The 18,854-nt window shown below is 52.1% G+C and overlaps 1 protein-coding gene across 1 annotated transcript in view; it reads right to left on the bottom strand.

Annotated features, from left to right (window-relative positions):
- LOC144159670 (aminopeptidase N-like) overlaps nucleotides 1-2,559 on the bottom strand; it is a 30,524-nt gene extending 27,965 nt beyond the window's left edge. The window contains exon 1 of the mRNA XM_077691305.1: nucleotides 1,812-2,559. Coding sequence (XP_077547431.1) covers nucleotides 1,812-2,475 — 664 coding nt within the window. The 5' untranslated portion in view covers nucleotides 2,476-2,559. The remainder of the gene's footprint in view (nucleotides 1-1,811) is intronic.
- Between the last annotated feature and the right edge of the window lie 16,295 nt (nucleotides 2,560-18,854).

Here is an 18,854-nt window from a genome sequence, read left to right as displayed (position 1 = left end):
AGAAAAAATACCCGCCAGGTGGGATCCGAACCCACGACCTCCAGAATACCGGTCTGGTGCGATAACCACTACGCTAGCGGCGGGGCGATTTTCTCCCCCGCTTTCTGGGGTATTTATGTCAATGTAATGTTTTCCTGTGCTTGGGGGTGGCAGCCAGCGCCACTATATATATATATATATATATATATATATATATATATATATATATATATATATATATATATATATATATATATATATATATATATATATATATATATATATATATATATCTATATATATATATAACATCATAACAACACTTGAAAGGACTTTGCAACGCTTCCGATAAACGCTTTCGCGCCTTCCTTCACGTCTGGAAACACTGCGAAAGCTATGGTTGTCGCCAGCACTGAGCGGCACTGAATGATTTGCTCGTCGTAGCTGATCAGCCTTCCATTTCTGCTTTGCTTTTTGTGTTTTTTTAAGTGGCTATCGAATGCGTTTATTGCTGCAACTGAAAGAAAGCCGATCATTAGCCGCTATACCTCTGTAATGACGTAATTCGCGTGCTTGAAGAACGCCAAGACCGGGAAAAAAAATCTTCTGAACAAGTTTTAAAGCTATCTGATGGGCATAGAGCAAACATTTCTGGGTGAGGTACTTTGTGACCCCTGATTCTAAATACTGTTTGTGTTTGTTGGCTACGTTCTGAAAGCATTAGGGATTTAGGAAAAAGTTGAAAAGAGTGTTGCAAGGTCCCTTTAAGAAACGCCAATGAGGGAATATACGGGGAGTAGTTCGTCATTTTTACGGAAGACACAACTTTGGTGTTCTGCGTCCGATGCTCTGTATACCAATTCAACAACAGAAGCGGCTAAGTTCTCCGTCACTTTCTGAAGTATTTATTTGAATGTAACTGTGTCCTACTCGGTGGTGGGGTGGCACCGATCAGCTCTCTCAGAACAAGGGGAGAAGGCGACCTTCTCTCTAATCAATTGGCCGTAACTCGAGCGTTGAATTTTCAGGGGAATTAGTCTATTAGTGCCGGTAATCCTAATATGCTACCTGTGCCACCAAGGCTGCTATAAACGAGGCCCCAACGCTGCATGTAGCTTACCACAACTGGGGATGAGGGGCTTGCTGGTTGAACCCATGTATATTAATAAGATAAAATTAGGAACGACTGTAGAGTCCTGTTAACGGACGGGCTTTCTTGAGGCGAACTGAGAAATACCCTGTATGGCCGTACTAAATGACAATCGCACAGTGAAACTTAGAGATGTGATCACTAAACGAAAATAAAGTTTACGGGGTAAAACTAAAACACATCTTTAAGGGTTCCTCCCCAATAGGTCTATTCGTTCCAAATGTAATCGCACTTTTATTTTTGTGCTTCGGGTAGCCTGGCAAAGCACACTTCATAGTAACCTTCGCGCACATGCATGGTGACGTGTTTTCTCTGTGACGTAATTATTCTAAAAAAACTGGCTTAACGAATTACTACCTGGAATATGATTTATAGTCCCAGAAGCTCGGCGCTGCATTCTGGTATTTATAAACTGTTTAGTTTACCAACATACTTCATGCCATAATTGAGATCACGGAGTTACCATAGCGCAGAAAAGTGGCCCGACGTCGCTGCAGATCACACGTCTATATATATCCACCGTCGCCACATCACAAGCGTTTACTTTCAAAGCAGCCAGATCCCTTAACTCCGGGCGCTAAGCAGAGCGGCAAGCTGTGCCGCGCGCGACCTAGATCAACTGCGTGAAGCAGTAAGCTGGCCGTTGAACTGCCAGCTTCCTGCGGTTCGCCTATGTGTAAACGTAGAAGGACTCGCCTCGTTTCATTGCCGATCTTGTAGCTGCTCTTGTAGAAGCCCACTATGCCACCAACCAGTGAGCCCCTGAATTTGAACCTGAGCCGGTAGATGCCAGCCGGCGTGGGTCCTGCGCCGGCTTTGTCACCCACAGGCACCACGAAGAACTCGTTGAGGTCGTCTTCGAACGGGTCGCCCGTGGTAACCGGGCTTCCGTCCTCGAAGAACACCTCTGTCTGGTCGACCGTCAGCCGGAAGACATGCACGACGAAACGGTCCACGGGCCTCGTGGCGTTCACAGTGATGAAAACCTCGCCGTCGAAGGCGTCCGTGTCGAGGTGCGGCTCGAGGCTCAGGTCGTACGCCAGCGGCACGACGTGAGCGGGAAGCCTGAAGTCGAGCTTCGGTCTGATCGGCTCTAGCGTGGTAGTCTGAACGGGCTTGGGCGTCGTCGTGGTAGACGGCGGCTGGGTCGTTCTGCGCCTCGGAAAAATGGGAAGGAGGCTGTTTACCCCTACCGACGGCGGCGACCCCTCCGTCGTGAGGTTGTCGCGTGTCTGCTGTTGGTGGCCCTTGAGGAAGGCGATAAGCAGGCCCACGCTGCACAGAAGCAACATGAGCACGACCAGGCCGCAGGCGGCCGTCGACCGCAGGTGAAACGTCTTGCTCATGGTGGAGTCCTTCGTCGAGTCCACTGCCACGGACCCTCCTGCACGTGCGACGGCATCCGTCGCTTTGAAAACGGTACCGCGGCCGCGCCGAGGCGCCATGCAAACTGGTTTCGCGTTTGGGCGCCTAGACTCAGCGCCATCTATCGGCACCGCGTCGCACATTGCCTTCAGCTAGCGCCCTCGGCGCTCAGCTGAGAAGCCGGGAAAAAGAAAGCATGACCGCACCATTCGCGGAGCGCCGGCTGTTCTCTTTGACTGCGCTGGCGCCGACTCGCCGCCGGCGAGCGGCCACCAGCGCTGCGACGCCGTGGCCAGGGGAATCGAGGGCGCGGCGTTTTCTCCCCAAGAAGACTCGTCTGTTGTCGCGTGCGCGGAGCCATGTCGAGCGCTCCTTCCTCAAGAAAGGGGAGAAAACGTAATCCTACAAGGCATCCGCAGAACAACGTGACGCACTGGGCGAGAACAATGCAAGGTTGCGTTGCCTTGCCGCTATTATGCAAGTAGGTCAGGCCACTAATTAGATGTGCGCGTCATTGCAGTGCACAGCATACAACCAAAGAGCATAATGGTTGTTCGAAACATCTCTCGGTTGCCTGACCTTGACAGGCGCCAGTATTTTTTCACTGAACGACCTGGGCGCACATTTTTCCTCTTCGCGACGCCTCAGAGTCGAGATTCAATGCAGCGGTAGTTTAGATTCATACTGCCGCATCTAAGGATGTAGCTTTGAGAATTTTTGAATAGGTGCAAGGTGGTGCCACCACACCGAAGTAGGTATAACCAAACCTCGGCAAAGTTCGACCGGCTCATCAAACTTACACATTTATTTTTGGAATCACCTCTCACTCAAACTCAGAAGTCGTTGCTGAGCAACTCATCTACGCTAAACCGACAAACTCCCACCGAGCACAAAACTCAAAACTCACTCTGGCTCAGAATACTTGTCAGTACTTGAATGTGGTCTTGTTGGTTGGAGCAATGAAACTCGGCAAAAACAGCGCAGCTAAAGACAGGACACAAAGGAAGAACGTGGGAAGCAGTCGGGACGCAGTGCATCCCACACTGCGTCTCACTCTTCGGAAACATAAACAATTTCCTGATTATTTCGCTCATTTTCGCGCATGCGCAGTCTGCGTATTCCTTTTTTGTGTGTGCTAAAGTTTATTCAGTTGATGTCCAGCGCTGGTCCTGTGTCTTTCTTCCATTGTGTCCCGTCTTTGATTGATTGTGGGGTTTAACGCGCCGACGCAACGCAGGCGATGAGGCGCGCCGTAGTGGAGGGCTCCGGGTTAATTTTGACCACCTGGGGATCTTTAACGTGCCCCGAAATCTCGTACACACAGGCGTTCTTGCTTTTCGCCTCCACCAGAGCAGCGGTCGCCGCGGCCGGGAATCGAACCCGCGACCTTGCGCCAGTCGTAATCACGGGTGGGGGGGGGGGCGAAGGGGGCAATCTCCCCCTCCCCCTCCCCCCCCCCTCCCAAGGAGGTCCTTACCTTCTTATTTTTGGTTTTTTTAAGCATTTCACTTGCGCGCGGTTAAATCCCACTTGTGCGAGGCCGCAACCGTGTTGCCACCGTCAGAATTGCGGGCTCGAACCAGCTGTTGCCCCACCTAAGGGGCGCCAAAAACCACTGTGTCGCTAAGTGATTTGTGCGCAAGCGGGTTACACCGCATACGGGCACGTACACGCCTGCCTGATTATCGCCTCCTCCGCAGAATTGGCGCAAGGAGGGTAGCGGTTCTTTATTCGTCCTCGCCCCCCCGCCCCACAAATAAAAAACCAATCTCTGGGACCGCTACTGCCTCGTGCTCAGCAGCGCAACGCCTTAGCCACTGAGCCACCGCAGCGGGTGTGTCCTGTCTTCAGCTGCGGTGTTTTTATAATGTTTCACTCGCTCGGAACTCACTCTGGCTCAGAACTCACTCGGGCTTAGAAGTCATTGGGGTTCAGAACTAACTTGGGCTCGGAACTCACTTTAAAACTCACTTTAGAACTCACTTTAGAACTCACTCTAGAACTCACTTTAAAACTCGCTCGGGCTCAGAACTCAAATGAACTCAGAACTCAGTCGGGCACAGACGGACTCAGAACTCAAATGGACTCTACGTACTCATATGGCCTATCCATATGGATTCAGTTTCGAAAATTCACGCAGGTTCACGAATCATACGGGCTCAAATTCTTGCGTTTAGTGCGAAATGATCTCGTAACTCCAGTGAGGTCGGAAACAATTTTCGCTGCAGAACTAATACAGCTACACTTGCTAGGTCCCGATAGCACCGCTTAAAAGCAATTGTAAGTATGTATCCAATACCAAACCCTTGATGTGGGTTGCATGTTCGTGACAGAAAGGATTGAGGCTCGAGGGTGCGCTGGCGCCCGGGGGAGAAACAAAGGACATTGAGCAAAGTTACGTGTGCTCAGTTAATTAACATCAAAGCTGTTTATCGTTAGAGTCCCGTGCATTCTTGTTCTGCATCCTTAAAGAACGCCTTGAGGCAAAGCCAACGCTTCCCACGAGTGGGTGACTGGACTGGAAAGGACTTTATTCCCATCGACCGTGCAGTGGGTGGGGGGTTGTACTTAGGGCCCCCGTCCCGACGCGGCCCGTCGTCCCTTCTTCGCTACCCTACTAGGCCCAGGGCCCTTTACGGAGGTCGTGATTTTCGAGTGCATTTGAAGACCTGCTAGATGGCCCACTCTTGCTTTGTCTTGTCTCTCGATTCGATGGCTTCGTGCAGTTGTGCCGGGTGCTCTTCGAAGCTGGCACCTTCTGGGTCGGTGGCGCAGTCCCACATGATGCGACACTGGTTGGCCGGCCCATTTTGCATATCTCGCATAGGCTGCTTGTGAACTCCTCTGGGTACATGCGGTGTAGTGCCGCCGGTGACGTGACCGACGCCGTCTGTAGCTTTCTGAAAATCGTCGCCTCTTCGCGGCTCAGCGCCCGATGGGGCGGGGGGTATTCTCTTCTGGACATTCGCGCGTTCTTCATTGGTTCGCCGTAGCCTCAGGCCCTGTCTTTGGTCACTGTCCACCATTCCCACTGGGGGCGGCTTTCCACTCTGGGGGCGCGGTGTGTTACTGCGCGCGCCTCCTTGTGGGCTGTCTCGTTGTGGTTCGGTGCGTGCAGCCAGCATTCGCCCGCATGCGCCGGAGTCCACCTGACTTCCACCCTGCGGTCTTCTCGGATACCAGACTTCTTGATGATCTTGATTGCTTTGCTGCTTGCGCGTCCGTTCGCCAGGTTTCGGACGGCTTCTTGGGTGTCGCAGTGGCTTCGCTCATTGCCAGGGCTATGGCGATTTCCTCGGGCTCCGTGGCGTTCTCGCACCTAGCTTGCACTCGCTGCCGTGGCTATACTTCCCGTTCTTGCGTTGATCGTGACCGCGACGTATCTGCCTTGGCCGTAGTACGCCGCGTCGACGTATCTCGTGCTCGGGTCGTCGCCGTGTTGCTCGAAGATATACTTGGCTCTCGCCGTCCTCCTTTCTCGGTTGTATTCTGGGTGTACGCTCTTCGGTATGGGGCTCACGCGTATGTTTGCGCGCGTTTCTGCGTCGTGTTCTTGCAGTTGTCTTCCCGTGATTCGGTGTCCTTGGCCCAGTGTCTCGAGGATGGTTCTGCCTGTCTTAGTTGACGATAGCCGCCCTCGCTGCGCCTCCAGTTGCGCCTCGATGAGCCCGCCTACCGTGTTGTGGGTGCCTAGTTGCAGCATTCTTCTTGTACTGGTTGACTCGCTCAAGCCGAGTGCTCGCTTGTGCATTCTTCGTATCATGATGCCGATTTTGGCCTTTTCGGTCTGTGTTCACTTGTGGCAAGCGGCCATGTAGGCGACATGGCTGATTGCGAAGGACTGTACCAGTCTCGACAACTCCTCCTCCCGCATGCCCCTCTTCTTGGTTGACACTCCCTGTAGCAGTTGCGTCATGCTTGCCGTCCTGGTTGTCAGTTTTCTCACGAGGTTCTCCTTGCTGCCTTTGCCGTTGATGAGCATGCCCAGCACCATGATCTCCTGCACTTCGAGGATTCGTTCGCCAGTATTTGTGATTAGTTCTAGGCGGTCGCGTTCTCCCGGGGGCGGTGGTTGTTTGCCTGGCTTGCGGGGGAGTACGTCAGGAGCTCTGACTTGGCCGGTGAGCACTGTAAGCCCGTCCCTTCCAGGCTGTTCTCGATGGCCGTGATCTCACCTTCTGCACTCTTCTTTCGATGACCGCGTCCGTACCGCCGGCCGTCCATAGGGTAATGTCGTCCGCATAGACGGTGTGCCGGACGCCCCTGACTTTCGCTATACCGCTTCGGCCACGCGGATCATTACGATGTTGAAGAGTAGCGGCGAGCCTACCGGCCCCTGGGGTGACCAAGCCACCCACGTCTTGTTCTGGTATTTCAATTCCTTCCGCGCGTAGCTCGATCTTGCGGCCTGTCAGGAAGTCTACTGTGTACTTGTAGCTTCGCTCTCCCATATTGAGTCTCGACACTTGCGCCAGTATGGCCGAGTGTTTTACTCGGTCAAGTGCGCTCTGTATGTGCAGTCCCGCTATCACTTTACTGTCTCTGGTTTCGTTTTAGATGATTTCTTATTTTAGTTGCAGCATGGCATCTTGGGTGGTTAAGCCTTTCCGGAATCCGATCATTGAGTCCGGGTACAGCCTCTCTTCTTCGAGATAGTCCTGCCACCTGTTCGCCAGGACGTTCCCCACGCACGATGTCAGCGAGATGTGTCGCAGGTTTTCGATGCTCGGAGGTTTGCCCGGTTTCGGGATGAGCACCGTTCTTGCAGTTTTCCAATGTAACGGTAGTTTGCCGCTCTGCCAGCACTTGTAGTATTTCGTCAGTGCTTCTATGGATGAGTCGTCAAGATTCGTCAGGGCCTTATTCGAGATCCCGTCTGGACCCGCGGCCGATCTGGTGTTCAGCTCTCGTATGACTTGCGTTACCTCGGGCGTCGTGATCTCTCGGTCCAGTTTTTTGTTAGGGGCTCAAGCGTACCCCGTTTGTTTCTCGGTCTCCGTTTGCGGCATGTACTTGGTTTTGAGTTTCTTGATCCGCTCTTCCTTGCCTAGGGACTTTTCAGCTTCAAGCACAACTTGGGCCATGCGGTTCTGCTGATACGACTTCATTTTGGTTTCGTCTAGCAGGTGTCTCATTAGGGACCAGGCCTTGCTCTGGTGCAAGCTGCCGTCGATGCAGTTGCATACCTCGCCCCATTGCTGCCTGCATGGCAGCGCGCTGCACCTCTCGATGGACCGGTTCAGCGCGGTTACCTTCTTGCGTATTTTGCGGTTCCACCGCTGCTTTGTCCAGCGCTCCTTGGTGTACTTCCTCGCCTCGATTAGGTGCGCCAAGCGACTGTCCACGCACGCGACGCTCTTGTTCGTCTCTATCTTTTTGGTCGCCTCTTGTATCCCCTTCCTTAGCTCGGTCGTCCATGCTTCGATGTCTTCGATGTCCGTCTGTCCCGGGCCGTTTGTTCTCTGTAGACGGAAGGCGTCCCAGTCGGTCCATTTGTGTTCAGTTGTGCCTCCCCCTTTGTTCTTCACCTCGATCTCCAGTATGTAGTGGTCGCGCCACAGGTCTTCCCCGGTGTTGCGCTACGTGACTTCCCCTCCGTTTTTGACGAAGGTCAGGTCGGTGTGGAGTCCCGTTGGGTCGACGTGGGGGCCGTTCTCGTGGGCTGTTTGTCGTCCGTAATTAGTGTGTACCCTTGCTCCGTTGTCTCGTACATTAGGTCTCTGCCCTTGACCGTCTTTCTTCTGGAGCCCCCGTCTGGTGCGGTGCGTCGAAGTCGCCTGCCACCACCATCGGTGCGGCTCCTCTGGCCAGATTGTTCGTCGCTCTCAGAATGGTCTTGAACTTTTCACCGTAGTCCTTTGGGTTGCTGCAGTCGTTATGTACAGTTTCCGCTTACAACCTTTTCCTGGTGCGATTTCGATTCAGACGAGTTCGCACTTGGTTTGTTTACTCGTCTTTCTACTGCGGTCAGTACCTCCCGTACGAAGGTGCAGACCCTTTGTCGACCGGTCGTGTTAGCGTGGGCTCTGTACCCCATTAATTTCGGGTCCTGTACCACCGTCTCCTGCAGCACGATGATGTTCGGCTTTTTTGGCGAGTTCCGAATGCGTTGCTGCAGCGCCGCCTTCTTGTTTCCGAAGCTTTGACGGTCCATTGCGAGATCGTAAACGGCTAGGTTTCCGGGTTTACTGTGCGCGGTGTTGGCATTGTTGTTATTGCATCTTGGGTTGCTGACCTAGTTTTGGACGTAGGGATGGCAGGCGAATACCGCCGAGAATATCGGGTTGCGTATCATTATCTTCTGCGTCTGTTCGACGATCTCGAAGCACTCGCACAGGTTCCTCTGGGACGCCGTCAGCGTGGAGAGCATCTCTTCCAGCCTTAAGAAGCGCTGTTCCGTTGCCGTAGCCAAGTTTTCGACAGTGGTCGTTAGGTTGCCCACCGTGGTCGTCAACTTTTCGATTTGGGCTTCGTAATTTTTCTTGGTCGATGGTCGCGCTCATCTCTTTGGCGTCTCTTCATCTTCGTCTTCATCTTTTGCGATTTCCATCGCCATGTCTTTTCTTTGGCTGCACCTCTTGCTGTTGTTGCTTTTTCTACTGTTATCGCGGTTGTTCCTGCTCCTGCTGGGCCGGTTGCTTTTGCTACTGTAGCTGTTGCGTTTGTGGAGCGCTCGTCTGGCCCGCTTTGTTTTCTTGCAGCTCTTCTCCTTGGTGCACTGTTGTTGTTGCTGTTGTTGTATTAGCGCTTGCATGCTCCGGAACTTATTCTCCATTTCTTCGAGCTTCTTGGCCATCATCTCGTTGGCCGCTCTCAGCTGTTCGCCGCATTGGTTGCCTCTCTTGCGTCCGTTACCGCTGGCGGCGTCGTCCCAGCTCACGCCTTCCCTCAGCGGTTGCTGCTGCTCGCTGCCGCACAGGTGTCTCGTTTGTGAAGTCGCTATTAATGACGCACTCCGGGACGCGGGGCGCCGGCGCGATGCACTTCGCGAGGCGCTGCGCGAAGCGTAATACGATCCGTTCATGCCCCGTGACGTCACGCCGACCAGCTGAGGAAACTAGTCTGCCGATGGTGCGCGCTGCCCCTCGGCGTTTCTGCGCTCCCGTCTGGGTCTCGTCACCACAAAAGAAATTTTAAATTTTACATTTCACATGCATGTCTTATCTCCGGTGAGGTGACCCTCGCCGCACAGTTTGCATTCGGGAACGCACTTGTGTGCGTGTTTCGGGTTGCTCACTCCTCACGACAAGCACAATTTCGCGTTGGGTGTCGGGACCGCGCCGCCCCAATGGCCAACCCTGCCACAACACCTACGCACCTCAATCTGTTTTCTGTATCAGCTGCACTGGTAAACATTGATCCGTATCTCACGTATCTTGGCACCTTTTCGCTCTCGAAGGCTACGGTGACTGTCATAAACGATCCAATGCGCATAACTCCCACTGCCGTCGGATTGTGCTTGTTAGAATCTGCTCGAATATTTCGGTCTCGCTGTGTTCCGTTGGTATCCCTTTGATTACTCTCTTCACCGTGCCGTGGGCGGCCGTTCTGTATGCGTAGATTTCTTGCTTGTTTCCCTAAACTTCGATCTCGCGGATTCGGACGTATTTTTCTGCGCGTTCTCTGCTCGGAGGGCTGAGCACCATGATGTTTTGCTGGTAGTTGGGGAACGCCATGTCTTCGGCTCGCTCCTGCCTCTTTACGCCCGCGTCCGTCATGATGGATGTCGCGACGCATGCTGCTCCTCTTCTCGCGATGTCTAGCCCACCGCGGGGCCCAGTACAATCTTAATCTCTACCGCTGGCATATTCGGCATGTGGGCGGCCCGAATGGCCTCCCTTCTTGGGCTCGTGCCTCTCGAAGCTTTGTCGTTACGCTCGGTGATGTTGATCGGCTCACCTTGGGCGTCTTGCTTCTCCGGGTCCTGCTTCTGCCACTTTTTCCTGTCGTGGCCGCCGATATATAGCCAGACGGCCGAGCTCTTGAAGTCTTGTGGTGAAATTTTCCTCCCCTTCGACTTGCTACGCACATCCGGTTCGATGGCCCGTTTTCTGATGACGTCGTCGCCATGTCTTCCTCCAGCATGCACGGCGAGAACGCGGACTGTAGGCTTAGTGGTGCGTTAGGCTTAGCTTTACCATGCCCGAGTCAAAAATTTCACTTTCGTTAACTGGCGAAAAACGCACCTTTTCGTTGAAATCCGGTGTCTGTCGATAGCTCTCGACTTCTCAAAAACACTGGTAGCAATATCTTCGTGGCTGAGACTATTAGCGCTACTTAATTGGGCATTAATTACGGAGCCGATGTAAGCACGTTCGCTCTCCTCGGTGACTGCAGCGCCACCTCCCACGAGTCGGTGAAGCGCGAGGCGTTCATGGGTGTGCCTTTGTGTTTGTTAGCATGCTCGCTTGCTTTTAGACGGCTGATGCCGAAGGAGGCGTCCGCCGTGGCAGAGACTTTTAACTCTGCCGGACGAGCGCGTTAGAGGAAATTAGAAAGACGCCGTTCTGCCTTTTGCATTGCACATCTTTTGTCTCGTCGTATTGGGTAAGGGGTGTATATATAGTTCGGACTCCAAGACACCGAGGACGTCGAAAATATCCGAGTATGCGGAACATCTAGACTCTCTGCTAAAAGTGCGTCCTCCGATTCTCTACTGCGAACGGATGTGTCTGTCTTTCCATTACAATTTACGAATTTGTATGACGGCGAGGACCGGCTAGTCGCAACACCACTTCCTTAGTTCAATATTTTTTTGTCACCTTAGCTTTGTTGGTCATTCACCTTCAGAGAGTGGAATTGGTCATTATTTTTTAAAAATCTGTTGTGTTTGCGGCGTTCGCGTGGTTTTGGTGGCTACCTAAGCACAGCGCGTAGTGTGCCATAGGCGCCACGGCATCGCTGTGTGCTGTAAAGTGTGCACCGTATCACTGTGGCGGGTTGAATGCGTCAAAGCACCACTCACTCTTGCCTGGGTTTTTGGACGTGTTTTAGGAATTCCTCGGTTGTGTGCTTTATTTTCAGCAACTCCCTCTATCCAGGCTGCACGAAGAGTGCTGGTACGCCTCTTCAATGCGTCGTTGCGTGAGTTTATGGCGTGGCTTTTGCTCCCCCTGTACTTCGCTTAACTTTTGGTGAAATACGAAGAAAATTAACAGCGAAGCTGCACTGCAATATGTCTAACCCCCAGGTTTCCGCAGTGGTGTGGACGCTTTACTGGACGTCTCGGTATCTACGATAAACGCATTCACAGTAACGTTCGCTCACCCCTTCGTTCTTTCGTTTTTTGTCCCTTCATTCATTCTTTCGTTCATCCCTTCGTTCATTCATTTGTTCGTCCATTTGTCCCTTCGTTCGTTCGTTCATCTCTTCATTTGTTCGTTCGTTCGTTCGTGCTTGCCTGCGTGCTTGCTTGCTTTATTCATTTATTGGACGAAACGTGGGGATCAACAGAATGTCAGAGCCAACAGTGGTTGGCGTCTTATAGTTGCGGGAAAGACAGCTGCGAAGAGGAGGCGGCGCGCACCGCTCTTAGCACACGGAAACAAGCACGCCGAACCCTGCCCCTTCAGCCCCCTCTTCCTTCTTCGCCCAGAACATATCATTAGCCGTTAAAAGAATACGGCAAACAACCAGCGAGCGCGCGCACGAGCCCGCTCTGTCCTACCTTTCCAGAGGCTCCGGAGGAAATAGCAAGATAGCCTCCCTTTATAACCTCACGAGTCCATTATCACGCACCCAGCCGCTAAAAAGTGGTAGAGAGCAAGTGCTCATCGCCACAAAAATTCGACAAGAAAGTGTTGAAGATCAGGCACCGCCCTGTAAGATCATGCGCAGCGCGAATGCTGCCGCACCCGCACGTAACCCGAATGCCGACATTGCCGAGTCTAAGCCGATCCATAGAACTGAACGGGCAGCTTCCATAGCTGCCTCTTAGCTGGCGCAAACACTTGCCCAACAATCATGCAAGTGACTCAGCGCAGGTAACTAACAACAAATGAACGCACATGCCTAATATTTGCGGATGCAGCGTTGGCACAATCGTACCGCACTGGAAACCTGAAAGAGACGACTTAGAAAAATTCCCATCTCTTCCAAAAGAAAGTTGGGAGAAGCGCGAAAGCTTTTTAACATGAAAACTGCGCCAAAATTGCGTCGAAACCTCGGCTAAGAGTGCGTCCAGCCTTCGCTCAATCGATCGTCAAACGTTAAAAGGCCGACATTGCAAACGAAGAACGAACTGTGAGACAATTTTTATTGCCCTAAACAAACGCATCTACGAAGGATCTAAATGTACACTGGTACGTGGTTTGCGAGATAAAGGAGTGCTATCGTACTCCTTCTTTGTGATCGATGCGTGCCTTGTCTTATCTAGTACTCTTCTCCGAAAACGCGTACTAAACGAACACACGGGACACTCGCTTTCCAACGCCTCGCGCTAAAGCACTTCGTGCTTCAAAGACACGAGACTTTTACAGCTAAGCTGTATGACTCTACCCCCAATGGTCTCATCTCCGTGGGCAAAAACGCAAGGGGCCAAGGCCTAAGACACTGAGCGCATGCGTCCGTCTAATAAAGAATACAGCCAGAGCTAAGAATTGGTTTAAGGAAACCATGAAACAAGCATCGAAACCGCATTATGGATGATAAGGTACCTTCAAATAATGCCCCCTCCCCCATGCGTTCCTGGTAAATATATTATGTTTTAGATTATCTTTGAAATCTAGGCAGGATCTAGTCACACTAGCCGATAGAACACGACAAGCCCGCCCAGACGACGAGAAACGTTTCATACCCTCCTGCATCACCAATTGCAGAGGTTTACAACAGCTTTGCTGGAAATCCACTTTCGCGGGGCGGGATGGCGACCAATTTTTTATCTGCGACATTAATAGACTACAGAATGGCTTGACTTCGGCAGAAAATTCAGTTAAACTTCTATGAAATTTTTTGCCTGAAATGTGGCTATAATAACTTCCTACGATGGTCTATGGTTGCCAGATTTGGCTATCTGTAGCCAAATTGTCACATTGGACTATCAATATTCCAATTTGTCTATCGTCTGTTAATAGCATATTTGTTACTTCTTTCTTACAACCCGCCGCGGTGGCTCAGTGGCTAAGGCGTTGCGCTGCTGAGCACGAGGTCGCGGGTTCTATTCCCGGCCGCAGCGGCCACTTTTCTGATGGAGGCGAAAAGCAAAAACGTTCGTGTGTACGAGATTTAGGCGCACGTTGAAGATCCCCAGGTGGTCAAAATTAATCCGGAGCCCTCCACTACGGCGCGCCTCATCGCCTGCGTTGCGTCGGCGCGTTAAAACCCACAATCAATCATTCAATCAACTTCTTTCTTATAATGGTCTTCATTTACACTATTGTATCGATTAAATGTCCTACCTATTACCTCATTATTTTTGAGGTTCTATATAACGTTACGGTGTTCTCATTCGGGTATAAGGTACAAAATGCTTGCGCACGAAAAACTTCTAACGCACAGTCATGCCGCCGAAGTAGCAGTGGAGGCATAGGTAATTCCGTCTTCAGAAACAACAAAACGTGGGTTTAACCCTCAGTACTGGGCTTAAAGTTCCTCGCACGCACGCACGAAATTTGAAGGTGTGTCGGGTTCCCCTGAGTGCATGTTATGCCCAAAACAGCGCAAAAATAAGTGGGCAAGCTTAAGAAGTGCACAACAAAGGGCGCAATCTGCGACTGCCTGCAGTCGCGTAACATGCGCAGAAATAATGCAAAAAATGCGATGTTCCTTTTTTATTGCAGCGAAGAACAATGCGCGTTCGTACTTAAAAAGACGAAGAAAATAAAGGACCCAAGAGGAAAGCAGTTAACTACCTGTCACAAACGCCATGTTCCTTTTTTTAACGCGATAGCGTTATTAGGCTCATTTTTCGATTTCTGCGTGCCTGCTAGCCATCCGCTATCAGCCGTGCTCATCTGGCGTCCACGGAAATACGTCACCGCTGCCACCCGGTAGCTACGACTGAGGCAGCCAAATTCGAGGGCTCCGCCGACTTGTATTGTGGCGCAACGGCAACTTAAGTTTGGAAAGAAGGAAAAAAGGCGGATATGAAAGAAAATACACGCGTTTTCAGCAGGTGCCGCGCCTGCGCGGTGAAGGTAGTTCTATGCCCATTCGGTGGTACGATGCTCGGCAGACACGATCGCCAGCTGTGCCGGCAACTTACGTCATCACACAAAAGCGTGTTTCCACGAGAGATTCAAAAAAAAAAAATTCTGGTAATTCATCCGCCAAAGCTACACGTAGGATACGAGGCGGCCCGTAGTGAAAGTATCCCCAATAATTTAGACCACCTAACGAACTCTAACGTCCGCTGAAATCGCGACACAATGGCGCTTTCGTGATAACGACGACGCTGCCCGGAATCGAACCCGCGTCCTCGGTCTCAGCAGCGCAACGCCTTACCCACTGAGCCACCGCGCCGTGTTTTCCACCACATTTTATGCCGGCACCAACATCGGGTGACCTAACTAAAACAGGGGAAAATGGTTAACGCCAGTCTCTCAGAAATCAAGACAGGCATATATTATATCCAGAAAAGAAGTAAAATAATCCCACTGTATAGAATCTAATCACTTAACTCTACAGAATACTTTGCAATATTCCCACGGTTCTCTCTCCGCTGCAAGCTTGGTTTGGCAAACAACAAATGGCACCACACGGCCGAGTTAGAAATCACCCTGAAAATAATTACGGTTTCCCTCCAAGAGAACAGTCGCGTAACAATGCTCACCGTGGCTCTGAAGACGAGCGGCGGTGCCAAACCCACAACCACAAAAAAAAAAATCTTTAACCAATTAACCAATCTTCAACCAATCTTTAGCCCACAAACAAAACGCCCAACCAAAAGAAAAGCAAGAAAAAGAGAAGAAGAAGCGACAAGACTCGTGCAGCCACTGATCATGAGCCGAATATTCCAGACCCTACGATACCACAGATTTACCCATACCAAGGTAAGTGACAGAAACACCATCATCAGGACAGCACTTGAGCAGTCCTCAACCTCGCAGTTTTGCCCATAAGACAAGCTAACAAAGGCTGGACCACCGGGGTAGCAGAATGTACATGCATAGACGGGTCTCGAAGGGGAAGGCCATAAAGATAAACTAACAATATTCAAGGGAAAGAATGGACTCGGGAAGCGCAGGACAGGAGCGGGTGAAGGTCAATGGTAGTGTACTTCACCCTGCAGTCGTCCTAAATGGGATGTTAGTGATACTGACTATGAATATGTCCTCAACTTCTGTCTTCCTAACGCATTTCAAGAAATCGGAGTGATTACTCTCCGAACACCAAGAGAGCGGATGGAAAAAGACGGCATCGTATAGAAGACAGGCACCCACCCCTATTTGAAAAGAAATTACTGCACGCCATGATAGACCTGTCACCAATCCAGCGACTACACGTTAAAGGGGCCCTAAACAGGGTTCCAAAGGTTGAGATTTTACGGGCGCAATCATTGGAGTACTATCCAAAGAACATCCTGTCGCAAAAATGATTTTAAAGCGTCCAGTATTAGCCGAGCTATCGTTCATTAAAAAGGGCCCGCAACAAGGCCTGGCGCATTCCCTCTTTAACCGCTCCTCCACAGCACTGTGGAAGCGGAGACGCCACCAACCAGGCGCAAGGCCTGATCGGTGACACCTAGAGAAACAGGGTTACGTCGAGAAGCGCGCAGCCATTGGCTCCGCTCGGTCGTACGTCACGCTTGTGTCACGCTTGTGGTACGTCACGCTTGTAGCCAAGCTCCGCCTACTACCGCTCAGCAGGGTCGGTCGTTGGCCGGCCCGCATCGAACGGCTCCTCGCCCGGCCGTGCTCGCGTCGGCGGAAACGAGCGCAAACGAGCGTTTGAAGGCAAGATAGGGGGCTTCCTAACTCACCATGCTCGCTAACAACAATAATTGAAGATTGCCACCGACGACTATAGCGGCTCGCTAGCGGCTCGCTAGCGTTAGCGTTTCGCGGTGAACTCGTCCCACCGAGGTCGGTGAAAAGGCTTAGCATCGCCGCAGTTATCCAGACACTGCTTTGCGAGGCCGCGACGACGACGACCCCCCGCGCAATCTTTCACTGCGCTATCATCCCCTTTCGCGTATTTGCAAACTGATTTTCAGCAATAGTCCCGCACTGGCGGGCGGTGACAAGTTTTAGCTGCTGCGGTGTATGCGTTATCGTGCGTACACCGCACAGTGGGCTGCTTGCCGACCGAGCAGGCAGATGCTTGCCGCGGTCGCGCGTGTAGCGGCCGTTTGTGCCCGCAGAGATTTTCCGTGTTTTTCAGCGTTATTAATACCTTGTAAACGACTACAAACTCAGCTACGCTCGTGTAACGGATGGCGACGATAAACATTCGTCCGTGCCACCCGTACAGGACGAATACGCCGTGCCGCCGGTGCAGGAGCGCTGCGCGCAACCGCGTTACTCCCAGAGCCGGGAACGCTGACTGGCTACAGAACTTAACGGGGCCCACCAATAGCGCAGCCGTGCTGTTGAGAGCTTCGTGCGTCACACGGGTGCGTCACAACCGCTCTGTCGCACGTCACAGTGCGCAAGTATGGCGGCAAGGAAGCGGTAGGTGAGCAAGGAAGAAAGAAAGCATCTTTGTTGCGTGTTTGTGCGGCCCCTGCTTTATGCAGAGGTGTAATATTGTCACGAAGACAAGGACGATGCAGTTGTGTTGAATGAGAAACACGTTTATTGGAGCGAACTTGTGCTCCCCTAACAACTCAAAAGAATACAGAGGCGGCGAAGCAGCGGTCAACAAAGTGACTTGCACAGGCGAGTGTCGTCGAATCGAATGCCCCGGCGTCCGCACTGCAGGCTTTTTATCTTTTGGCGCGCGTGGTTCTCGAAACGTCGATTCGCATCGAGAACATAGTAGATCCAAGAAGATTATTCTGGGCTGTTCACGTTAGATCGGAATGCTCTCCCTATCACAACAGATAACACATGCGGCACAGAAAGAAAGAATGGAACACGCGCTTCCCTTGGCGCAGAGATAACACAGACCGGCGCAGCCGGGCGGTAAAAGCAAAACACAAATAAACAAACCCAATGTATGGTTCGCGGCATTACCCCCCCTCTAAGAGTGCATCGACCCGATGCTAACATAAGCGACAGTCCGAACAAATGAAAATAAAAGTTCGTCATCGTCCGTAGAAAGGTTTTAAGCGAACCACGTGGACGACTTCAGGCCGCGTGCGTCGTCGTGATGTGCCGGAGTCACCATCGGGGATCACTTCGTAGGTAAGTTGGCCAACACGTCGTAGAATCTGGTAGGGTCCGAAATACCGTCGCAGGAGCTTCTCACTGAGTCCGCGTCGTCGGATGGGAGTCCAAACCCACACACGATCCCCTGGTTGGTACTCGGCGTCTCGGCGTCGGAGGTTGTAGCGGCCCGCATCCACCAGCTGCTGGTCCGTTATACGAACTCGAGCGAGCTGGCGGGCCTCCTCCGCACGTTGAAGATATCCGTGGACGTCGGCGTTGAGGTCGTCGTCTTCTACGTGCGGAAGCATGGCGTCGAGCATCGTAGTCGGCCTTCTACCGTAGACAAGCTCGAACGGCGTCAGCTGTGTCGTCTCCTGGATAGCCGTGTTGTACGCAAACGTGACATACGGGAGCACTTCGTCCCAAGTCTTACGTTCAACGTCAACGTACATTGACAGCATATCTGCGATTGTCTTGTTCAGACGTTCTGTTAGTCCGTTCTTTTGGGGGTGGTACGCCGTCGTTCTTCAGTGATCCGTGCTGCTGTAGCGTAATACTCCTTGCATCATCTCCGCAGTAAATGCCGTTCCGCGGTCGGTGATTAGGACTTCCGGGGCTCCATGTCGCAGCACAACTTGGCTTATAAAGAACTTCGCCACTTCTTGTGCAGTCCCCCTCGGAAGAGCGGCGGTCTCTGCGTAGCGCGTCATGTAGTCTGTCGCTACGACAATCCACTTGTTCTGTGATCGTGACGTAGGGAACGGGCCTAAAAGGTCCATTCCAATCTGTTGAAATGGTCTCGATGGGACGGCGATCGGTTGCAGAAGTCCGGCGGGTCTTGTCGGCGGCGTTTTTCGTCGCTGGCAGTCACGGCAGCTCCGGACGTAGTGGGTGACGTCAGAGGTAAGGCCGGGCCAGTAGTACCTCGCCTTGATTTTTCCAATAGTGCGGGCTGTGCCCAGATGTCCGGAAGACGCAACACGCAACACCCCAACGAAGGTGTCGTGATCTTCGTTGAGGAGATGAAGCAGCTATTTCGCCGCGCGGACCCCGAAATGACGGAAGAAAAGAAGTTGCGCTTCTTAATGCGCGGAGTGAAGGAGGAACTGTTT

This window comes from Haemaphysalis longicornis, unplaced genomic scaffold, assembly GCF_048455015.1.
Source record: "Haemaphysalis longicornis isolate Haplotype H1 unplaced genomic scaffold, Haemaphysalis longicornis Haplotype H1 scaffold_1, whole genome shotgun sequence".
NCBI lineage: Eukaryota > Metazoa > Arthropoda > Arachnida > Ixodida > Ixodidae > Haemaphysalis > Haemaphysalis longicornis.
The sequence above is the reverse complement of the archived record's forward strand: the minus strand, read 5'-3'. Positions and strand labels throughout refer to the sequence as shown.